This window comes from Primulina eburnea, chromosome 11, assembly GCF_022965805.1.
Source record: "Primulina eburnea isolate SZY01 chromosome 11, ASM2296580v1, whole genome shotgun sequence".
NCBI classification, from domain to species: domain Eukaryota; kingdom Viridiplantae; phylum Streptophyta; class Magnoliopsida; order Lamiales; family Gesneriaceae; genus Primulina; species Primulina eburnea.
Window position 1 is genome coordinate 32,015,826 of NC_133111.1, and position 24,663 is coordinate 32,040,488.

The 24,663-nt window shown below is 34.7% G+C and overlaps 1 protein-coding gene across 1 annotated transcript; it reads left to right on the top strand.

The window, feature by feature from the left end:
- The first annotated feature begins 9,369 nt into the window (after positions 1 to 9,369).
- Positions 9,370 to 15,596, top strand: LOC140805527 (uncharacterized). The gene is made up of 11 exons (XM_073161794.1): positions 9,370 to 9,473; positions 10,425 to 10,508; positions 11,168 to 11,356; positions 11,458 to 11,569; positions 11,639 to 11,672; positions 11,919 to 11,956; positions 12,074 to 12,096; positions 12,177 to 12,329; positions 12,442 to 14,906; positions 15,072 to 15,161; positions 15,263 to 15,596. The coding sequence occupies exons 1-11, from the start codon at positions 9,370 to 9,372 to the stop codon at positions 15,307 to 15,309; spliced, it is 3,339 nt and encodes a 1,112-aa protein (XP_073017895.1). The 3' UTR covers positions 15,310 to 15,596.
- The last annotated feature ends 9,067 nt before the right edge of the window (positions 15,597 to 24,663 follow it).

Genomic DNA, 24,663 nt, shown 5'->3' on the forward strand with positions numbered 1-24,663 from the left:
TAATAATTTAACCAATAATTAAAAGTTAATCCACACTAGCTCATCACTTCCTTGGAAATAAAATACACACTAATTTCAAATAAACTCCTTAATTCAAATAACACACTCAAAAATGCTAATTTTAAAAGTTTCAAACTCTACAATTCCTAAATACATAAATAAGGCTTTTAAAACGTTAAACTAATAAATTATTTAAAACGCCTCATTCTCAACTTAAAAATAAAATACCACATTTTAAATTGCCAAAATCGTCGCCGGTCTTTTCCTCAATCCCGCCTCGAATAATCGCCTGAAACATGAAACTCGAAAAATATTTTAACGTGCATCACAATGAACATGAATAATTTAAAATAATGCATTTTTATAAATTATGCATGGCTAAACTCATTTAAAATTAATTAAACGATTTAATAATCAAATGAATGCACGGGTTATACGTGTACTGAATTTGGGCACTACAACATCAATCAGCTTCCCAGAAATCTCAGTACTACCAAAATGGATCCAAGAAATTTTTCATGAAACATGGGCAAATAATGATTATTTGTCAATAGTAGATATTTTTTTAATACAAAATCAGAACTAGCAGAGAAAGGTTCGCACAAATTTCACTTCGTCAAGTTGAGAATACCAGACATTAACATTCAGAAATGCATCAAGGATCCTCCGGAGAATGAAACACCTCTTGTTTCAAGACGACATCTTCACTAGACGAGGATGTAGATTATGGATCTATCTCATAGAGATTGACAAAATCAAGTTTACATTTAAGTTTTATAATTTGTAAATGAATTTTTTTTGTTAAGTGTTATTACTGAAAAAATTACAAACTTTGCAGAAAAATATTTGAAAATAAAAGAAATCTTATTTGGAACCACAAGTTGTTAGAGTGTAAAGAAACTCATCGAAAATTCTACGATATGGCTGCTGTGGGAAGATGGTCAAAAAGAATCTGCCCAGAATGCCCAAATCAGAAAGAACCATAATTCATGAATGTTTTTCGACCCAGATCTGACCGAAAACATAATGCGGAGATAAGTCCAAGTGGTGAAGGTTTACACAAGTCATGTTTTCCCTGGAGACCATATAAAAGAAAAAGATTTCTTGACAAAGGTAAAGAAGACATATGATCCAACCATCCATTAGTGGAAGATGAGCCACTCAACCTATCGCAACATGATAGACCACTAGCTAGTTGTACACCAACTAAAAGATATTTTCAGCCACAACTGGCAAAACAATTCATAAGTTTGAAGTGCAGATTTCAAATCTACCAAGACTTCGATATATATCAAGACAAAAGGAAGATGGACACATCATTCAACCTCTTCATTTTTTTTTCAAAATAAAATTTGAAATATTTCAATTTATGTGTGTTATGTTTCCAGAACAAGTTTCTCCTCATCTACAGGAGGTTACTATGTAATAATATGTTGTATGTTTGAATAAAATAATCAAAGCTTACGACCCCCCTCATATATTATTTTCAAAATTAAACTTCTTAATTCACTATACAATCTAAGGTAGGAAACAATACATAGTTGTGCTAAGTGTTGTTGAAGAGATCTACATCAGGAACGATATATTGTGACTATGTAGTTGGACTGTGAGGAGCCATCTCTAAATATTTTTTGTAATTAGTTTCGAATCTTTATATATATATATATATATATATATATATATATATATATATATTTATAATTTTTTATGAAAATTCCAATGTATTGTCAAAAATCGGAAAAAATGCTTTAGTAGTTTTGAGGATTTGAGAATATGAGACATGGTAATGATAAAAATGTCATGAAATTAAAAAAATAAAGGTAGTTTTTACTAAATGGAAGAAGGGATATTTCTAATTCATTTAAGATATCCAACAATATTTGCTCTATTAAATATTTGCTCTAACGATTAATATTTAATAATACGTGTTAATATATCTTGGTATGCGATACATACATACATATTAAAAATTTAAAGTGTAATTTCAATCTTTTTAAATTTTATTATGAAGTACAATTGTGTAGTAAATTTTCTCCTATCATCCATGTTATGATGAGTTTTTATTTCATTATAATTTATTATTGTTTATAGGAATAATTGCATTAGAATTATAAAATATCTTTATCTATTAATTTTTGCCCTTTAAAATACAAATTGTGATAAAATAAATAACAAAAATAACTCGTATACCCAGTGCTTGAACACTTTTGCAGCCCATAGTTCCACTAGTTTAAGTTAAGATAGGCCTCACCACTGGACCATTCCATTTAGTTAATTTCAACCTTTAAATTTTAAAAAATTGGAATTTGTTCTTGTGTTGGGAATTACCATAAAAGAAATAGATCGAAATATTATGTTTGAGATATTGTTGTCAAATCCAAGGTCATGAGTTCAATTACGTGAATGACAAGCAATGCAATCGTTGGGATGCAACAATTGCGTAACTTTGCCATAAAAACGATTAAAACGTGATGCAAAATTGTTGTATGATTTAAAACATTTACAATATTTTCACCAATTATATTTTTTAATAAAATAACAAATACTCAGATCTCACATCTATCTATTTTTTTCTTTGGTTTTTTTAAAGAAATGATAATCATTTTCTTTTAAAAAATTCTTCATTTATTATATTTTTTTTGTAATGATTTCAGAAAAAAATTATTAATTAATTGTAAAACCGAGTTGTCGTAGCTTTTCAAAAGTAATAGACGACGGTAATTTTTTTCCAAAAATAATAGATCATTTTAATGGTGTAACAAAAATATTTTAAATGTACAAGAACTCAAATATGATGTTTCATTTGTTCTACCAGCATAGACAATTATTAGTCTCAAGATTAAATATAAATGAATTGTAAACTGAAAGCACAATCACGTAGGGTTTCTCGATGGCTACGCATGTTATTTGCAAGAAATATTCATCACTTTTTTTTTTAAATTTTCTTAAGAAATTATATTTTCCTTTTTATATTTTATGTATAAGTAAATAAACCGATTTTTCAAAGAAGATTTTAGAATATAATTCAAGTTTTAACAGTATGTGTTGGAGACGCTACCACGTCCCCAACAACTTTGACAAACCGATCTTTGAATTGTGAATTGAAAATGAAGTTATATATGACTTTAACTTTTTCTGAGAAGTCTCTTGTCTATATCGACGGCTCGCAGCCAACAAAATTTAGTTCATAATTAAATTATAACTTCCGTGACAAATTAATATTTTAATATTATTATTAATTATTTTAAAATGAGATAGATCTATATTTGGGCTTGTTTCAGAATAATTTTTTTTTTCTATTTAGTTATAGCTAGTTTTTTTGCTGATTTAGTATATGTCGGAATATAATATATATATATATATTATATATATATATATATATATATATATATATATATGTATATATATAATCCGTGATTCTGTCTTACAAAAATATTATTAATTTTTCTGTCAAAAATATTAATTTTGACGATAAGTATAGATTAGATCGATCTATCTCACGGATATAGACCGATGAAACTATGAATTATTCTATTTTATAGTCCAGATTGAATTATTTGAAATCTGTAATTCAAATTCAGGATTTGGAAGATATACTATAATTTTTTGGGGATAAATACAATCTTATATTCAGGCAGGATGGGTGCAATTGCTGCCACCTACGGCCAGTGCCCAATGAAGAAACGTGGTATCAGTTTGCTGCCACTGCCCGACGTGGAAGGAAGTGGAAGAATGTGGACTGACAGGGGAAGGGAAAACTGTCGTGCAGAATGGAACAAAAATGAGTGAAGACAATCAGAAACAGAACTCAACGACTACACACAAAAAATCTACAGTAAAAGCTCTGCAGAATTCTATCCTCAATTGCACGCTCATTTTTCATTTTCCAGTATTTTAGTTTCTTCATATTTCGCATATTCCTCCAACTTTCTTGTGATAATATCGTTCAAATTCATAGCAACGTAATTAAATTTGATGTTGTTAATGGATTCCTTCTATAAATTTGTCATATTCCTTATTTCGTGTTTACGTTTTTGAGTCCATTTCGAAGGAGTTAGAACTTACGGCCGAATCGAGACCCGCAACGCTTGGTAAACGAAGTCAGATTATTTCACAAATTTGGCACGAACTCGTGCTTGACACGCCCGCAAATTTTCGTGACAAACAAGTTGGCACGCCCAGTGGGACCCGAATGCCTCCAAAGCGTACTGAGAAGAATGAAGAAATTCCTCCATCACAGGGGAAAGATCATCGTTCACTAGGAGGAAGAGAACGATGTTGATGGAAGAACTATTGAAAGACTTGTTCACCAGTTCGAAGAGGAGACTATGAAGGAAGGAGTTGTCGTTTCTGGTGGTGATGGACCTTCAACAAACTTCATGGTGACTATGGAAAAAAAATACCCAGTGATCTCAGAGAAATGACCCAAGCTTTCGCTACTGTTATGATGGAATTTGTGGCAGAGATGAAAGAATGGAGGAAGTCTGCAAAAGGAGAGGTTGTTACATCAGAGAATGATAAACTTCAAGAAGTATACACTAAACTATTTAAAGATCAAGGCCAAGGATCGGGAATTCCTCAAGCAGGTGAAAATCGCCGCTTGGGAGAAGCACTGATTCCTGAATCTGCCAGGGAAGGAAGGTACACTCCTCCGCACAAAAAGGATGAGGAATTGGGGTTAAAATTCCAAAATTGCAGTAAAAGTAAACAAATGGATGGTAATATGTTCTCTTTGACGTCTCCTAACTTACATCCAGGGATGTATGGTGATGAGGGAATGCGTGGATATTCAGTGCCAGGTTCGGGGAATAACACTCGGGGGGCAAATTATTCCCCGCACCCATTGCGAAAAACTCCAGTCTTGGACTCCGAGACTGTACATGATGTTATTCAAGAATTGTATGGTCCGGGAGCGAGGCCATGCAACCGACCAGAGTTTCATACGCCATACCCCGATGTTGTTGATGGTGAAAATCCTTACCAACAAGGATATCACATTTCAGACTTTACTTTATACTCGGGGGAAGACCGTCAATCTAACGTGGAACATGTGGCGAGGTTTACAATACAGTGTGGGGAACTAGCAAATTTGGATAATTTTTCCAACTACAAGTTACGTTTGTTTCCCAATTCATTGACTAGTACTACTTTTATTTGGTATGCCACACTGCCTCGGAAAATGATGTTTGAGGTAAAGGAGAACAAGACAGAAACTTTTCATGGAAAAGGCCGCTGTCACAGTGTAGATGATATGTATTATAGTGGGAGGAATATGAGGTACAGTAGGGGATCCAGGCCAAAAGGCCGGAGAACCAGCACCTCGGAAAGGTTTCGTTTCATGGGTCAATGAATGGCGAGGGAAGAAGTGACCGACAGTCATTCCAGAAGCTAATACAGAGGCCACCACCTCTAGACACCGATAATATATATGAAAAAATCTCGTTTTGTTATTCCTCCCAGAGCAATCCCCAATGGTGTATGGTAACGGATGGAGCATCCAAAGTTCCCAAAGCCTATTTCCAGGACCCAAAAACGACGATTATTGAGAGAAAAGGCTGCTGAGCGCAGATATAGAATGGAGGAGTCATTCAAAGAAAAGAAAATATTTGAGGATGAATATGGAGGTAGCAAGGAAGAAGAGTTACAAATGGAGGATTTAATCTTAGCTCCGGCTCAGATTAAATATCGACAGCCAGAGACGGATGTTTTATAAAGATGGAATAGATGAGAAGTGTTGTACAAAGTAGGCTGGATAGCCACTTTGGCTAATTTTTAGATATTGACTCGTATGAAGTTTCTGTAATATGCGAGGAATAGGCTTTTAAGCCATTCTCCGCTGAATTTGTTTGCAAATAGTGATGAAACATCTGTGAATAAATAAAATCATTGCTCATGGAATCCTTTGCAGCTGATGTGATTTTTGAGAGGAATTATGTGTTGTCTTGATAGTCGAATTGATGACGTGTAGAGCACATTTATTACGTATTCCGATACTTTGATGTTGTTTGGAAAGTATGGGTGATAGTGAGCAATGGTGATCGCATATTGTGATAATATTGAAGAAAACAGGCTATTTAGCCGTTGTTCTTAATTTATTTTACAGAAATCCGGGCAGAGTTTCCCCTGTAAACGTGACATCCCAGAAATACAAATACATGAAAACAAATCCCAAGCAGCATGTATAAGGTAAACAACATGTTGCCAACAACAAAGTTTGGCTTTCAAGCCACTTTCTCAACTCTACATATCACAAAAGACACTTGCCAAACAATGGCAAACAAGTGCAAAAAATACACCTACTGTCCCTAACCTACATTTTTTTTCCTTTCAATATGTTTGACACTCTATACATATATGTTCAACAACTGACAAAGATATTCATCGAAGCTTGGCAATTTTCTTTTGGATTGGCCAGCGGCATCACCATGAGGATTTTTCATCTCCATTGATCTTTAAGGTACTTCCTTGCTCAAATATTCGATTCCTCCAACCATGTTTCCTGAAGAATAAATGAGAACCACATGAGATATAATGGAGTGTTGATCAACAAAAACTATGCTTTGTGTGCACTATATGTTGTCATTGATGTGGCACTTGTCATTTCTTTGTGAGATTGAATGAATCTTGCCATTTTTGAGTTTATGGCTTGCCAAAAATCCAAAAAAATGGGATCTCATCCTCTGTGAATTTGGTGGAGCATCACAATTCCTTGTGCTGGTGCATTTCTTGTAAGTACATGGAACATTATATAAGTGGCACAAGCTATAGACCAAGCTCTGAATATGCAAACAAGGAAGTTGCTCTGTTGAGGTGCAAGCAGTGAGCTCGAGTGAAATAATTAATGATGGTCCGGAGAAATTGTTGGAAGCTTCTGAAATAGTAGAAAAGTCCCAAGAGGAAGAATGTGCAAATTACGAAATGCCGATTTCAAGAAACATGTTGGAAAATATTGAATACATTGATGGTGATGCTCTCTGAGATATTTTTAGAAGGCAAGATGTCTCAAAATTGAAGGAATTTGTGAGGAAGCACTACAAGGAGTTCTGACACATCTATGGGAATCCCTTGCCACAAGTGTTGCAAGGTGTTGCTCATCAAAAAACTCATTCAAACATAGACACAAACACCTTGAGTGCAGTATGAAATGTGGCAGATTCTACAATGTTTTTGTGATGGAGGATTGGAAAAATGGTGAAACATACCTACCTTGAGAAGGTGTGGCTCGATGTAAGGGGGATTGATGATGGCAATTTTCAGAAACTTGGATGGCATCACAAAGTCGATGTAATTGGCGGTTTTCATGGGAAGATCGGTGGGCTCCGATGGAGATTTGGGGGAAGAAAATGAGGAAAAAAGAGATTAGGATAAGGTTCAGGGAATGCACACTCTATTGGAGAAAGAACATGCGTTTCATCTCTCAATTCTTCTTCAAGTCTGTAGAATATGAGTCTACGTTGAAATTTGAATATGTAGGATAAAGAATAAAACAAATAAATAGTCAACTTAGCCCGTTGGACCGAATTGATAAAATTAGTCAAATAGCCAAAATGAGCCAAATTGACCATTGGCCCAAATTGGCTAGGGGGGCAATTGTTGTGCCTAAAAAATAGTTAGGAAGCCCAACAGATGAAGCCCAATATAGTTGCAGTTGGCCCAGCGGAAGAATATTGCTGCCACCTACGGCCAGTGCCCAATGAAGAAACGTGGTATCAGTTTGCTGCCACTGCCCGACGTGGAAGGAAGTGGAAGAATGTGGAATGACAGGGGAAGGGAAAGCTGTCGTGCAGAATGGAACAAAAGTGAGTGAAGACAATCAGAAACAGAACTCAACGACTACACACAAAAAATCTACAGTAAAAGCTCTGCAGAATTCTATCCTCAATTGCACGCTCATTTTTCATTTTCCAGTATTTTAGTTTCTTCATATTTCGCATATTCCTCCAACTTTCTTGTGATAATGTCGTTCAAATTCATAGCAACGTAATTAAATTTGATGTTGTTAATGGATTCCTTCTATAAATTTGTCATATTCCTTATTTCGTGTTTACGTTTTTGAGCCATTTCGAAGGAGTTAGAACTTACGGCCGAATCGAGACCCGCAACGCTTGGTAAACGAAGTCAGATTATTTCACAAATTTGGCACGAACTCGTGCTTGGCACGCCCGCAAATTTTCGTGACAAACACATATATATATTAATACCTAAAAAATCGTTTTCCCAAGCATATTTAAGGGTAGAGAAATAACTGAATTTTCGGTATATCGAGATTATCATACCCAAAAAATATCAAATTTATGGAATTTTCGGTATACCAAAGATTTCGGTGTAGTACGATAACGATATCGAATTTTTCTGTACAATAACGTTATGAAATTTGAAAATTTCAGTATATACCGGAATACCAAAATACCGAAACAACATATAAAAATTTAAAAATATGTAATATTTTTTAATGATAAATTTATAAAATTTTAAAAATATAAGATTTTCTGGGTATAAAACGTATATAACGAAACATACTGAAATCTAGGTATATTGTATAATTTTGGTATAATCGATATGCTATATGTACCGAAATCACTGAAAATTTTGCTACGATTTCTCAAAAATTTCGATACGATACGATATATCACTCTAATGTATTAATTAAATTATTAGAGGAATATGCCCGTAATAATAACCTAACTAATAGTAGGTCTCTCATCGTTTCACGGATCTTTATTCTTGAGATAGTCAATCATGTTCATATTTACAGTAATACTAATATTTTTGACATAAAAAATAATATATTTTTTTATTAATGACCCAAATAAAAGATCTATCTCATAAAATTGATTCGTAAAATCGTCTAATATACTTCTATCTCAATATACTTTTGTGTAGATGATCCAAAAGAAGTCATAAATCAAAACAAATACTGTATTATTAACAAATAGAATAATATAAATTAAACTTTCGTTTAATACACCGCTTGCTCACCAATGATTAATAATCGAATCTATTTCTTAAATTCACCAACTTTCCATGTCTTTTGTTATAATCTTCACACACGTCATAATTTTTTCTCTTTAAAAAAAATTAAAATTCACCGACTAAAAATCTCAATACATTAATATAAAAAATTATTCCTTCCATCTTAATTATATACACTTATTTTTTTTGGTTGTTTTTCGTTATATAATTCAATTTTTACGTTTAAATTTTTTTTATTTTTTTACTAATATATTTCTATAATAAATTTTTGAAAATACTTTAATGAATTAAATAAAATATAAAATTTATTTGTAATATTTGTTTAAAAAACAAATCAAATTATATATTTAGAACTAACGGAGTATGTAATGAAAAATTTTAAAAATAAAATAAAACATGAATCCTGGAGCGGTTTGTCTCTCTACACGAAACTCAAAGCTGAAGGCTCTTCCTCTTACTTTTCAGGTTTCTCTCTCTACATTCGCCTTCAATGAGATAAAGTAATGCTAAATTATTTGATTCGAATTAATTATTAATCAATATTTTTTTTTTGAATTTTCAGCTGTTTTTGAGATCTCATTTTCACTGTGTGTGTAGTTATTTTTTTTGGGTATTTTAAAGTTCAAACTACCCTGAGCTCCGTTTCTCGGTCTGCAGTGAGTACTACTCTCGATTTGTTTTTATTTTTGCCAGGTTGTGGATTTTTATTGTTTTTTTGTTATTTTATGCAGTTTTATTTTAGCGCATTGTGGGTGGTAGTAGGATTTGAAATTTGTTGCTTGTTGATGTTTTCTTTTTTTGTATATTTCCGATGGATTTGGATATTGCTGTGTCTTTGTAATACTGTATTTTTTGTTCCTTTATTAGAATCGAGATCTGATCCTGAGAGGTTGATGTGCAGTCTGAAGTGTAAAGTTTAAATTTTGAATTAGGATTCTGGACGGTTCGGTTTCTGTTTTGGATGGGTGTAGCGGGGACATTTTGTGCCGTTCGTTATTCTCTGTAGAATGTGTAGCGTATGGTGTTATTCTGTGACTGTTGGAGAATTTATTTTACTGCGATTAGGCTGTGAAATATATTTTGGAATGTGGAAGGTCAGTAGCATTATTCCGTTCAGATATTTATGATGCTTGTGCTACTGTGCAAAAATCGATTGCTCTGCATTGGCATACCTCATGTTTCTATGATTTGCGTTTGCATTAATAAATCGTATCTTGTCGGCGATGAATTATTTTCAAGTGGAGCAATGATTGTCCAACAGTTCTAATTTGTGATTTTGCCACCAGGATTATGTCGTTTGATGAATTAGAGTTTAGAATTCTGAAAAATTAGAAACCCTGGGTGGTTTCTATCTCTTTCCTTTTTTTGGTCATCAAAATTTATTTGTAGGTGGAAATAATTTGCATCTGTAAATATAGGCTAAAGTACTAATTTTAAATTTCTTTGGTCAGTTTGTTCATGAAGATGGATGTTGCTATGGATGCTGACATGCCATTGGACTACATCGAGTTTCAGATTTCTCCAAGCCAAAATAGGTTATATTTCCACCACTTATTCAATTGTGTGCAATGTTAGCAAAAGAATATCTCAATGTTGCATGACGTTTATGTGCGATTGCTTTGTATTTTATTTATTATTTATGTGTTCTTAACTAGGTTATGAGTTTCCTTAGTTTATCTGTATTTTTTTAATGTACCTAGTGATTACTGGGAAACACCCTTTTTTTTCTTGATTGTGCAATTCACTTACTTGCGAAACTGCCTATCGGAATTCTTGCAATCTATTATGCGAAACTCTAAAATTCGCTAGGCGCTCGTACCAGCCAGGGCCTAGACGGCCGTAGGGACTAAGCGGATTCTACGGTATCAACATAATAAAATGAAGTTTGGTGTGTTAGGGCAAAACAACAATTGTCTTTCTTGTTGAGCTTTGGTTTAAGGTCTATAAAAAAATTACTTTTTTTTTTGTAATTTGATTTTTAATTTAAATTAAAAGCCCAAAAAACTTTTCAAGAAAAGATTCCAAAAAAGGCAATTTTTCGGTAGCCTAGGACTAACTAGGCGTCGTTGCCTGCCGCCTAGGCTTTCCGACTAACACTTTTTGGTGCGGTCGGCTGGCGCGTAGAACACTTCTATCATGTCTTGTGCTTTGATCTGCCTCGTCAATATTACATTTTTGCTGTTCCTATATAAAGGTATGAGGCATCTGTGTGCTATGTAAACAAGAAAGAGAATAAAATAGCATCTGGACTGTTGGAGCATCTTTTACTGCATTCAGCTGAAATCAATGCTTTGCATTCAGAAGGATCTGATGCTAAGTACAAACTTAAACCTCCCAAAAACCCACGTGATTTAAAATGGTTTACAAAGTCCACACTGGAAAGGTTTGGAAATCATTTTTTTTAAATGTTTTGGTAGTTTATTTCTTTAGAGTTCTACTATTATGATTGATTAGTCTACTGCTATTGTTTTTTTAATCAACTAGGTTTCTACATATAACTTGTTCTCCTGATATGCTGGACATCACCAATGCCGTTAGAAGAGAGATGTCTCAGCTGGAGGAAGCCCGAAGATTTCACCTTTCTTTGTATGCAAAGGTAAAAGTAGCTGTTTTGACCTTGAGTTAAGCTGTAAGTAAAAGTAAGTTGTCATGTTTTTTATTACAGGATATGGAATCTGAGGTCCAAAGTGGCAAAACAGGTTAGTCTGATCACTTTTTATAGAATGGTATTTCCACTGCAGTTGTTAACAAGAATTCTCACGTGAAGTTTTTACTTTATAACATGCATGATTTGTGCTGTCAAGAGCATCTAATTTATGGTATTACTTACAAAGAAAATGCAATACCACTCCATTCAGATTACCACTCCATTCGGATGAAAGTTAAAGCATTTAACCCTAGTCGAAAAGATACTGAGTTCATTTTTTTCCTTTTTGTCCTGGCAGATAGCAGCTCATCTCATGGCTCCTCGTCAACTCCAAAGGTAATGTTATAATTTTCTTTCATTGGTTTTTGGTATTGATGCTATACGTACTGCATCAATTTTGATTTAGTGCATACACATTTGCATACGCTTATTCAGTTCACTGTATATTTGCAGACTGAAGGATCAGATGCTTCCAAGTATGTCTTTTAGTTTGTCTGCTGCTACTTGTAATTAAGGAATGTCATATTCTATCGTATGAGCTGTTGGTTGGTTACAGAAATGAATTGCTGCGAGCCATGGACATGAGGCTCACTGCATTAAGAGGAGAACTGACTGCTGCTTTTGATCAAGTTGTCGATTCTCGATATTCTGTGGAGGAAATGACTGATTTAGAGAAGTTCTCTACCCATTTTGGATCGATATGCTTGAGGTATTCCTTGCTCTAGAATAGGTTGCATTAAAGTCATGTCAATTCAAAAGAGTTATCTTCTCTTCCGTTTCTCAATTATTTATGAATACAAATGCACATATATTCATTCCAGGGGTTCCTTGAGCAAGCACATAGAACTTGTACGAGATCAGTCGGCTCCTGTTTCAAGCGGCACACAGTTTTTGGAGAGTGATCGAATCTCTTCAAACCAAGGGAATAATGATTGTGTTGGATCATTAGCTTCTGGGCCACCAGTAGAATATGATGCTTCTCCAGCAAAAGTTGCACAGATGGAGAGACAAAGCTCATCAGACCACGAGGAATCTTCTTTCTCAAATGAGGAAGAGCAAACATCAGTGGAAAGAAGTCGCTCTCTCATAAGATCTGCTTCACCTAGGAGGTCAGCATCTCCAATGCGAAGGATACAAATTGGGCGGTCTGGATCTCGAAGATCTACCGCAATATCTATCAAGAATCTCAACTATATTCCTGCCAGAGAAAGGTTGGTGTTACCTAATAATCCAGATGGAATTGATTGTGATAAAGGACATGAAGAGGCACTAAAAAAATCTGAGAATAATGTGAGAATAAGTGTGCAAGATGCTATAAGTCTTTTTGAACGTAAACAAAAGGATCAAATTGGGGATATTCAGAATGCCAGACCATCGTCCAATGCATTTATTGGTGGAAATAAATCTGTACTGAGAAGATGGAGTAGTGGAATCAGTCAAGAATTTTCAAGGTACCACGAGGAATCTGTTTTAGAAGATGTTCCTCAGGTCCAAAATAATCTAAAAAATGTGGAAATTGTGAATAGTTCACCAGCAGCTGAAGCTCAGTCTGGTGTTTCTTTTGAAGATAATCCTGTTGAGCATTTTGACTTAGATGTGAAACTGAACTCACCGGAAGGGACAGAATGTGGTCTAGCATTTGCGCAAGAGGAGACTCTTCCGATCGAATCAACTAAATTTGACCAGAAAAAAGCTGCCTTGGCTGAATGGAATCGTAAAACTGAGGCAAAACTAAATGATTTGATGATAAAGATGGTACAGACCAAGCCTACGAAATTTAGGACTGCTGTGCCCAATAGTAGCAAAAGACGAAGCTTGCCAGATGAACCAAGAGCTGGCTTTTATGACCACTACAAGGAAAAGAGGGATGAGAAACTTCGAGGAGAAACTGGTAGAAGGAAAGCAGAGAAAGACAAACAGTTCAGGGTAATGCAACAGGTTCTTGATTCAAGAAAATCAGAATTGGCCTTCGCAAACACGAGAGATGCTGGTAAAAAGCAAATTGTAAAGAAACACCAGAAGCCACAGAAAAATGTGTCTCAACCTGAAGTACCAAAACCAGAGTCTCCAAAACTTGGCAGTATTAAGAAAACTTCACTAAAAGCATCTTCTCTGCCCACCACACGTAAATCATGGCCATCAGCGCCATCTCCAAGGGCTTCAGCAGTGTCACCCACCAAGATCTCTACAGGGAGAACTTCTGTTGGTGCCATGCAAGCTCGTAAATCACATCCAATATCATCTGTTTCTCGGTCGAGCAAAAAAGTAGAGACACCTCAAACACAGCCAAGGCCTGTAAAATCGAGCAACAATACGACGAAGAGCACGACAAGCACTACTGATAAGAAGCAGCACTCTGTAACAGAAACGATCAAAACAACGAAAAGCAAAGTTCAAACTGCACCTGGAAATCCTGTTTCCTCGGCAAAACCTAGCTTATACAGCAAGGTTACCAAGAAGAGTACCATTGTTCCACTGGAATCGAAGCCCTTTCTTCGCAAAGGCTCTGGAACTAACTCCAATATTAATCCAGTCTCAAAGATTAAAGCATCCTTGCAATCTCAAGAACCATTGATGACTGTTACATACCCAATCCCTACTGAGGAAAATAAGTCAGTTTCTGATTCTTCTGATCCTTTGTTTCAGCATCAAGAGAATGAAATTGGAGAATCAGAGATCAATACATTGATGGAACCTGAGTTCTGTGCTACAAGCCCCCTAAAATGTGAAGACAAGGAGAGCATTACCCAAGTTTACTCCACCAATGACCATGTCATTGATAGGGTGAGAGATCGAGAAGTAGAAGCTGATATTGAAGAAGGGTCCGTCATCTCGCCTTCAGCTTGGGTCGAAATAGAGGAAAATGTAGATCATTCCAGTACATCCAATGGCCACATTTATGAAATGGGATCTCCTGCTTCTGTAGCCCCAGTTAACACATCAAATTCACGGGTTCGTAATTCTCTGTCACAAATGCTTCTCGAGGAAAACAATGAATCTGATATCACTGACTGGGGCAATGCTGAAAATCCTCCACCAATTTCCTTCCAAAAAGATGTGCCTAAGGGATTTAAGAGGCTTCTAAAGTTTGCTCGCAAGAGTAAGAATGACTTAAATACAACTGGTTGGTCGAGTCCGACTGTATTTTCCGAAGGAGAGGAAGACACCGAGGATTCAAAATTGGTAAATAAAAGAAGTGCTGAAAATCTGGTGAAAAAAGCAACCCTCCAATCAATTAACAATGGACATTCAAAAGCTACTTATGAAAACTACCAAAAACATCCCGGTACTGTACGCGCCTCACAATTTCCTCATATTCTGTATGAGGAAATTATAGTTATTGGCAAATCCAATCAATTAACAATGGATATTCAATTATAGTTTTTTTGTTCTCTCATTTATATCAGTGGGGATCTCATATATTTGTATAAATGCGATGAATGTGTTTCAGCTGAAGCAGTTATTGGCAAATCCAACTCTCAGAGTTTATCCCAGCAGTTTCACGAGGGCTATGCTTCAGCTTCTGTGACCACTACCAAAGGTCAGCTTGCTCGTCGCATTTGTTTCTCGCCCTTATAGTTTTTCGTGATGCACATTATTTTATCTCAAAATTTTAATATTATCTTCTACATATTCTTTCAGCAACAAGGTCATTCTTCTCTCTTTCAGCATTTAAAGGCAGCAAATAGGACACGGAGCTAAGATAACATGCTCAAGTTTTGTACCTGACCTGTGGTTCTATATTTTTTCCCCACATCAGGTTCTTTGAATTTTCGCTCTTCAGATGAACGGTTCGGTGCAAAAATCTGTTCTCAAACTGAATATCGCATGTAACTAGATACAAAGTTTCTTTTTGGTGGGGGTGGTTCAAACTAAATGACACAAAAGGTTAAATTACCAATTTGACAATGTTTGTAGAAACAATTATCAACATTTGTTTTTCTTGTGGCCAGTTATACATTTTAGATTTACATTATTTTCTAGCTCTGTGCTTTGTAAATGTGGTGTTGGTGGCAAAGAAGTTGATTTGCTATGACACATAGTTATTATTAGGATCTAAAGCGCAAGATAATCGTTTTGAAGTGAAGTACCTTTAAAAATAAGGTGCTAACTAGTGCCCTGTTTGGTGGATGGATTTAATTTGAACGAATGAATTTGATTTGAGAAAGAGCCCACGTGCACGAGACAGATCCATTGAATCTTAATAAGCCCACCGAATTCGACTTTTTTGTTTAATAATGTGTTCGATATTTCAAGTTTATTTTTGGAATATAGCTTTTATTGGTTTGATGTGGATTGTTTTTTTTAGCTTAGGAAAGATTAAACCAAACATTTAATAATTGGTATTAATGAATATTTTTTTAAACGTCACTGTTATGGTGACCTATTTTGATATCAAGTAATTATTCAAATGATCTTGGATGTATTTATTTTATTTCATGATTACAATATCATGTTTGTCATTATAAAATTTTATTTTATAACAACATTATACAGCTTTTCTGATATTTATTATTTTAGGAAAAAAATATATATATTGACTAATTAACCAACCAAAACAATCAATATTAGTCCATTCATTTAAAAATAAATGATCGATCAATTTAATTAACTTTAGTAATTGAGTATGCCAAAAGTCGATCTAATACATTTAAATCAAGCCTTCTGATTAAGCAAATCGCAAGATGGTGATGTTAAGAACTGATCTCGAATCCAAATTATTTAATCAATATAAAAATTACTTTATATACCTTGAATTAAATTCAAACTAAGCAAATCAAACTGGAGCCTGATCACTAATAGAAACTGAAAGGAGTATTTTATTTTTTATTAATGTTTATTAAATTGATAATATCAATTTAAGATTTTTTCTTTCTAGATTATAAGATCTTGTCTGATTTATTTATAGGTATGAGAGGATTTGTTTTTAATATGACATTGATCTCTAAGATATTTTATCTCTAATGAAAATCTTGTTTCCATATTTTTTAGGACTCTTTTATGTAAGTGTTTTCAGGTCAAGAATTGAATATAAATATGGAGCGCCTTACAGCTATGGAAGTGTGCTTTTTGTGAGTTTTTCGTGGGGTTTGGACAGCAGACTTTTGCAGAGAATGCATAGAAGATAATTTTCATGTTGAAGAATTTGAGTGATTGATTTACGTTTATGCCGTGTTGCGGATTGGTGTTGAAGACACTTGAAAAACAACACTGACGCAGAGTGTTGATCGAAGAGTATTTTTTTATTTGTTTTAAGCAACTTCGGTTTATGCATATAGTTTTTAGTTTGGTTTTTTTTATGCATTTTAATAGGGGTGTCAAAATGCAACACGACCCGTCAACCCGACACGACGCAACACAAAAAAAATCAGGTCCGGGTTGGGGTTTTTCGGGTTCGTGTCGGGTTCGGGTTGGGTGGGTTCGGGTTAGTGTCAGGTTAGACGGATTTCGGGTTGGGTCGGGTTGGGTCGCGGGTTGACCCGTTTTTTTTTTTAAATTATTATTTATATTTTTATATATTGTATGTTTGAACAAAATTTATTGTATATTTATATGATAAATTTTCATCATTTAATATTTATTTTGTATATTTTTTTATTTTTTTTAACAATTGTTTATTTGATTTAGTAAATATACTTTAATTTTCTACCGTTAAACTTTCAAATTTAAATCGAAAATTTTGTTATTATGTTTTTAAATTAAAATATTATTATTGTTTTTTATTTTTTCGAATTTTTTTCATTGATTTTTTTTAAAAAATAAATAAATTTCGGGTTAGACGGGTTCGTGTTCGGGTTGAAAAAAAAGTTAAAAAATTATGTGGGTTGACCCGAAACCCGACCCGATTGACACCCCTACATTTTAATTCCTTTGAGTGTCTAGGAATTTGGTTTTATTATTTTCACTAGTGTTGTTTTGAGTCAACGATTTACATATTTTTCCAACGAATTTTTGTTATGAGGTGTTGTACAAGTATAAATACTTTTACATAATTTAAACATGTCATTTATTTATTATAATTATATTTGTGTGTTTATAATTAACTTCCACTGCATGTTGTGCGCTCGTGTTGACAATACTGTGCCACAACACTAAAAATATGATACACACAATATACTTATTTCTTGTACTTTTATGATCAACAACGTCCTTTCAAGTGGTATCAGAAACAATTCTTGATATACTAATGCTAAGTGATTGATTCTGATTTACTGTTGTTTTTACAGGAAATTCAACTATAGATCAAGTGCTACCTTTAGACCACCGGTCTTGGATGGATCGAATTATGCGTTTTGGAAAGTCAAGATGAGAATGCACATAAAATCCATCGAGGAAAGAGCTTAGAAACAGGTTCTAGACGGTTGGTCACCACCTAGAATTGTTGATGTTGCTGGTGACAGCCGAGTTAAATTTGAGAGTGCATTGTCTAATGATGAGGTTCAGACATCAAATTTCAACTCAAAGGCACTCAATGTCATCTTTACCACTGTTGATATCAATATGTTCAACCTTATTACAAATTACACATATGCCAAAGATGCTTGGGACATTCTCCAAAGAAACTGTGAAGGATCAGAAAGTGTTCGTAGAACTAAACTGAGGATGTTGACCTCCAAATTTGAAAGCCTTAGGATGGAAGAAAATGAGACCATTGTTGAATATGATTGAAGATTTCGAGACATAGCTAATGAAGTTTTTAGTCTCGAAGATTCTTTGTCTAATGAAAGGCTTGTAAGCAAGTACTGAGATCCCATCCAGAACAGTTTAACATAAAGATTTGTTCCTTAGATGAGTCGAAGGACACATATACATTGAATCTGGAAGATTTTATCAGATCTCTCAGGACATTTGAGATGAATTTGGATCTACAAAGAAGAGATAAGGGGAAGGCCATTGCATTGCAAGCTTCCGATGACTTCTTCAACAATCTGATTCAGGAAGCAAATGAATATGATCTCAGTAAAGAGTCAATCTCTTTGATTACTAAGAAGTTTAGTGAATACTTGAAGAGAATGAGAGACAAAAAGAAAATTATGCAACCACCGAAACATTCTTTTGACCCTTCTGACAGAAATAAACTGCATACACTTGCTCAAGTGTATTTTAAACCAAGAAATGAAGTGATGGCTCGACCAGAAACTAAAAGATTGGACTCGTACAATGTAGAGAGTGTTATTGATATGAGCATTATGCTAATGAGTGTGCCAATCGACTCCGCAGAAATAAAAGCATGACAGTTTCCTTGAGTGATGAAGATTCTGATTAAGAACTTAAATCCAGTAAAGGAGATGATTTTACATCACTGTCTGCCATTTTGAAGAATACATGCAAACTGCAGGTCAATCCACTTGGTGTTGCCACTGGTGTTGCGACACTGGACCGCAACACCATCTCAAAGTCACTATGCATTAATGCAAAATATCTTGGGAACTTGGACTGTGAAGAAATTTAGGAATATGACCAAGAAGAGCTTACTGTAAAGACTGTCTATATGATGTATGAAGAGTTGTATGATGATTGGCTTAAAATAAATGAGACAAATTCGATTCTTTCAAAAGAAAATATTGAGTTAAAAAGCAGTTTATCTCGACTTAAAATCTTATTGAGTAGAAAGGACCTCGAGTTTTGTAAAGTCAAGGATGATCTTGAGAAGACGTGAAAAACTCTTGCAAAATTCAATTCAAGTTCATCAAAACTTGACGCAATGCTAACAATGGGAAATGATAGCGGAGCTGGTCTTGGACATGTTGAAAACATATATGAACATGGTAAATCTTCCAACTCCGGGTCAAAATCAACTGTGCTTGTAAAAGGAAGTGAAGTCATTTCGGTCCCTTTAATGATTGACCCTTACTATGAAGATTCTGCCAACCTCAAAACTGGTCTCAGAACAAATGCCGAAACAAATTAGAGTCTCTTCGACTCATTTGAAAGTTGATCCTTCAATGAAGATGCCACAAACCAAGAAGCTAGTGTCAACTTCTAAATCAAAACAAAAAAAGCCACAATCATCTTCCGCTATTGCTATAAGCCTGGGCACATCAAGCCCTTCTACATACAACTAAAAGCGGACTACCTGAATTGGAAATCAAATCGGGTGTTGCACGACACCGCAGCCAAGAAATCTCTTGCAAAGAAAATATAGGCACCCAAAGTTGTAATTCGATGTAATGTTATCTATACCTCTTTAAATACTAACATCGCAGGTGCATAGTACTTTGACATTGGGTGCTCACGCCGCATGACGGGATCCAAAAAACACTTCACTGATTATGTTGAAGTAAAAAGTGGGCGTGTAACCTATGGTGGTGGTGCTAAAGTAAGAAATGTAGGCAAATGAACCCTGAATGTTGATGGGCTTCCTGAACTTCACAATGTTCTACATGTTTAGGGACTTAATTCTAACTTAATAAGCATAAGTCAACTTTGTGATGATGATTTGCATGTTAGGTTCAGTAAAAATGACTGTGAAATTTTAATGATGTCAATGTTTGTGTAATATCATGTGCTCGATCTGCTGACAATTGCTATCAATTGGGAGAATGTGATGATTGCCGAAGTGCTAAGGTGAGTGATTTGGACTAATGACATAAAAAATTGGGACACGCGAGCTTCGAGACCTTGAAGAATCTGTGTAATTTTTGATGTTGTGAGAGGTATGCCCAGTTTGAGTTCAGGTAATGCATATGTCTGTGGACCATGTGAGAAAGGTAAACAAACCCGTGTTGCGCATCGTTACAACACTTTGGGACAACATGGTGTCTTGAACTCTTGCACATGGATCTAATGGGTCCAATGGATATTGAGAGTGGGTGGTAAGAAATATTTGTTTGTTTGTGTTGATGATTTTTCGTGTTTTACTTGGGTAAGATTCCTTAGGGAAAAATCTGATACTTTTGATATTTTTTAAAAAAATCATGCTAGAATAACCAACTTATATGAAGTGAGGGTGGTTAAAATAAGAACTGATCATGGTAAGAAGTTCAAAAATTCTCATTTTACTTCTTTGTGCGATAAGAAAGGTATCACTCATGAATTTTTAGCTTCAAAGACCCCTCAACAAAAAGGCATAGTGGAAAGGAAAAATGGAACCCTTCAAGAAATGGCTTGGGTCATGCTAAGTTCCAAGAATCTGTCAAAACGTTTTTGGACCGAAGCCTTAAACACAGAATGCTACATTTCCACCCGTGTATTATTAAGGAGTCGATATATCATGACATCCTATGAAATCATCATGGGAAAGAAACTAAACCTTAAATATTTTCATATCTTCGGTTGTGTTTTCTATGTTTCAAGTTATCGAGATCATCGTGCAAAATTTGATTCGAAAAGTGATAAAAGAATATTTGTTGGATACTCAATGATCAGTAGGGCCTATCGTGTGTTTAATTTGGGAACTAGGACAACTATTGAATCAATTTATGTTGTGTTTGATGAATTTGCATATCTAACGGGAAAACCTAAGGAGGATTATATTGAGGGATTGCTGGATGTAAGTGTGCCACTGACCAGAAATGGTGTTGAGTCTGGTGTTGAGATCAGTGAGAGAACACCCATCACAAATCGTCTCTGAACCCAAAAACACTAGAGGATGATGACAATGATGATGGGATTAATAATGAAGGAAAGTACATTCCAAGAAAGATTCAGAAGAACCATCCATCATCACAGATTATTGGTGAGGTGCATGATGATGTGCAAATAAGAAAGAAAGAAGAAGTAGACTACCGCAAAATGATTGGTTTAGTCTGCATGAGCTCCACATTTTCATAAGTAAGTCACTCTTGTTTTGTATTTCACATTGAACCTAAGAACATTAACGATGTACTAAAAGAAGAATTCTGGGTCAATGCAATGCATGAAGAACTTGAACAATTTGTACGCAATGATGTATGAGACTTGGTGTAACGTCCCGAAAATCAGACTACGTATAAGCCATGCATAATTATTGTTATTTAAATTAAAATGATTTTTATGCATGAGAGTTTAAATTCATTCTTTTAAATTTATTGAGTCATGATTATTTATTTAAAAAAAAAAGATGTTTAGTTTTATCTTTTCAGGATAAATACGCGAGGCCGGACCAGAGTTTGGAGATTAATATAAGATTAATAATAAGAAAAATATTCATAAATTTAAATTAAGTCAAGGAATAATTTAATTTACAGAAAAGAATGTTTTAGGATTTATTAAATTAATTGGAGTCAAGTTAGTAAATAAATTCTATTAGGTTCAATATTTAATTAAAGCTTAAATTAAAATATGTAAACAAATGGGGGATGAATTAATCTAAGTATAATATATTTTCAAGAAATTAATTATAGCATTTAAATATTTAAATTTGAAATCATGCAATACCATGCAAGAGTTATTCTAAATTCTCTAAAGTGTATAATGAGTATTTAAAATCTTAAGAATTTAAAATGCAAGGTTTAAATAATAATACATCATACAAATTAGTAATAATGTTGGGACAACATTTAAAATATTTCAAAGGTTTAATAAATTTCCATTCAAACCATCCTCAATGACCCTTAAGGTGGATTTAATTCCTCATAGTTAAATCACTAATTAATAGTAATTCAATTACTATGATACACATCATTCCTCCTCAACTTATTACCTGGTAATTAAATGAAAATATACAGCAGGTTGAAGAAAAGAATCGGCCAACTCAAGGAGAGAAAGAAACAATTTGATAACCATTCACCTCCTTGACTTGTAACCCCCAACTTAATGTGTATTATAGCCCCTTTAACACCTCCTTTATCATACACCTTCACCCCTAACATCATATACATCCATATGCTCGAAAACATCAGTAAGAACAGCAGCCTAAGTCGTGAGAATAGCAGCAAATCAGTAGGAGAACAAGAGGAGAAATCCAACTCGGTTCCGCCTCTCGTCTTCGTCGTATTGATTTGTTTTGTGTCAAAACAAATTCCAGGCATGTATATGTTGTTTCTTTTCTCTTCAATCAAGTCCTATAGAAATTTTAAAATCATTATATATGCATGCTTCAAGCAATAAACTGAAATGGACAGCAACATTCCAAGCAATAAGCTGTACAGAATTTTCGGCTCCCTTGTTTTCCACTTCACGGTTTGCTGATCTTTGTTGCTTATAGGAGGTTGCTCGATTCCAGGCACTCAAGGCTGCTTCTAGGCATAATTTAGAGTGTGTTAGGGTGTTATTGGTCCATTGGTTTACATCCATACACCCACAAATAATGAAATGACAGCAACTTTTCCAAAAATGCAGAATTGAACCACGTTTTGTTATTCTTAGTTGATTAAGGAGTGAGTTCGAATTATGGCTGTTCAAAGGACAGTAGCCATGGTTAGAACCCTCCCTTAACATGTCCAGGGGGTGACAAAATCGGTATTTACAAGCTTGGTTCAAGGAGCCATCAGATTTTTTACATCAACAATGCAAGAGTCATTCGGTTTTTTTTCCTTTTCAGATTCTGTGTGAGGGTGATTTCGGTTTTTGTGTGTTGGATGAATTGTGGTTGGCTCATAGCCTGTGGCCATGGTTCATACAACTCTCCATCATGTCTAAATCGAGTCATGGTCGCTCAAATGGCCATTGGAACGATACAAGACAACAAAACAATGCAATACATCACACTATACAGAAATTGGCTCTCTCGGTTTTGGAGCTGTGATGTCCTAGGTGTTGGCTCGGTTTGTGGTTGGCTTTTAGCCCTTAGCCATGGTCCAAGCCATGCCTTAGGATGTTGGTAAGAGTCCTTGGGAGGAGGTTTAAGCCCATAGTCATTTATTTCAGGATTTTTACCACAAACAAGTAAACTGCTACTGCTGCGTTTTTCCAGCAGCTGTGACCTTCGGTTTTGGTACTTGTTTGAGTTCTTGGTTGGCTTTTAGCCCATGACCTTGGACTGGAAAATACCTTAATGAGTTAGAAAAGTCGTGTTTTTGGCCGTTTGTGATTTGGTCGAGTTTAGAGGTCGTACGAGAATTTACGGTGAAAGGTGCCAAAATGAATCTAGAAAGAGCGTTTTATGTTTTTGAACTCCTTTCACCTATTTTCGTGTTTTACAGTTATAATGCATATTTTTCAGTATGTTTGGGGTATTTTTAATCATGGTTAAACGTCGGTTTAATGTTGGTTCGAGTTGGTACGAAGCCATGGTTAAAAATCAAGTTGTTGGTCCGAATCGTCTCGTTTTTGGTTCTATTGATAAAATTTTGTCAAAGATAAGATTTATTGCATGTGTCACATATTAGAAGTAAGTCGCAGCAAGCCTGGGAACGATCCAACTCATCCGGTAAAAATAAGATTATAATTATATTACGTGCATAAAAATATAAAATGTTTATTTTTGAGATATATGCTATATGTCTTGTGGCCACCTTATGCTTATGGGTTTGGAAGTCGGTAGGCGCAACCGAGGACCTCTCCGCCCGGTGACCTACGACCGGTTTATGATTATGTATGGGTACGGACATCCAGTCCAAGGGCTGTGATTGATCTCTACCGCCCAGTATACTGTGGTTTAGTCTGATCAGGCGCTTACGCTATGTTATGGGCCACTTGCTTAGAAACATTATCTCTACAAGAAAATTATGATAGGTTATGGAACTCTATTGAGCAAAGCTTTACGTATGATTTTCAGATATGCACGTAGGTATAATTATTCATGATATGATTTTCATCGTACGCTTTTCGAGACTTTATTTTTACGTTGAATGCGATTTTATGATATATATATTACTTGTTATTCACGATATATACATGTTGAGTATTTAGACTCACTAGACTTGATTGTTGTAGGTATTGACGAGGTCGAGACCGCGGGCAGAGACCAGTAAGCGATCTTGGGACAGCAGTAGTAAACCCGAGGACCTTATGATTTAATTTACGCACATTTTATTATTCAAACTCAGTTTTAATACGTTGGATTATTTTTAAGTTAATGTTTACGTTGGATTATTTTTAAATTGTTGGTTGAAAACAATATTTGCTTCCGCTGTTATTTTAAAGTTAAAATTATTTACATGTTTCTTTTATTAAATAAG

What these genes read in the sequence shown, in the direction of transcription:
- LOC140805527 (XM_073161794.1), top strand. Translation starts at nt 9,370, where the DNA reads ATGAATCCTGGAGCGGTTTGTCTCTCTACACGAAACTCAAAGCTGAAG. An exon ending in ACCTTTCTTTGTATGCAAAG is followed by an intron (nt 11,570 to 11,638) that starts GTAAAAGTAGCT and finishes TTTTTATTACAG; the next exon opens with GATATGGAATCTGAGGTCCA. An exon ending in AAACTACCAAAAACATCCCG is followed by an intron (nt 14,907 to 15,071) that starts GTACTGTACGCG and finishes AATGTGTTTCAG; the next exon opens with CTGAAGCAGTTATTGGCAAA.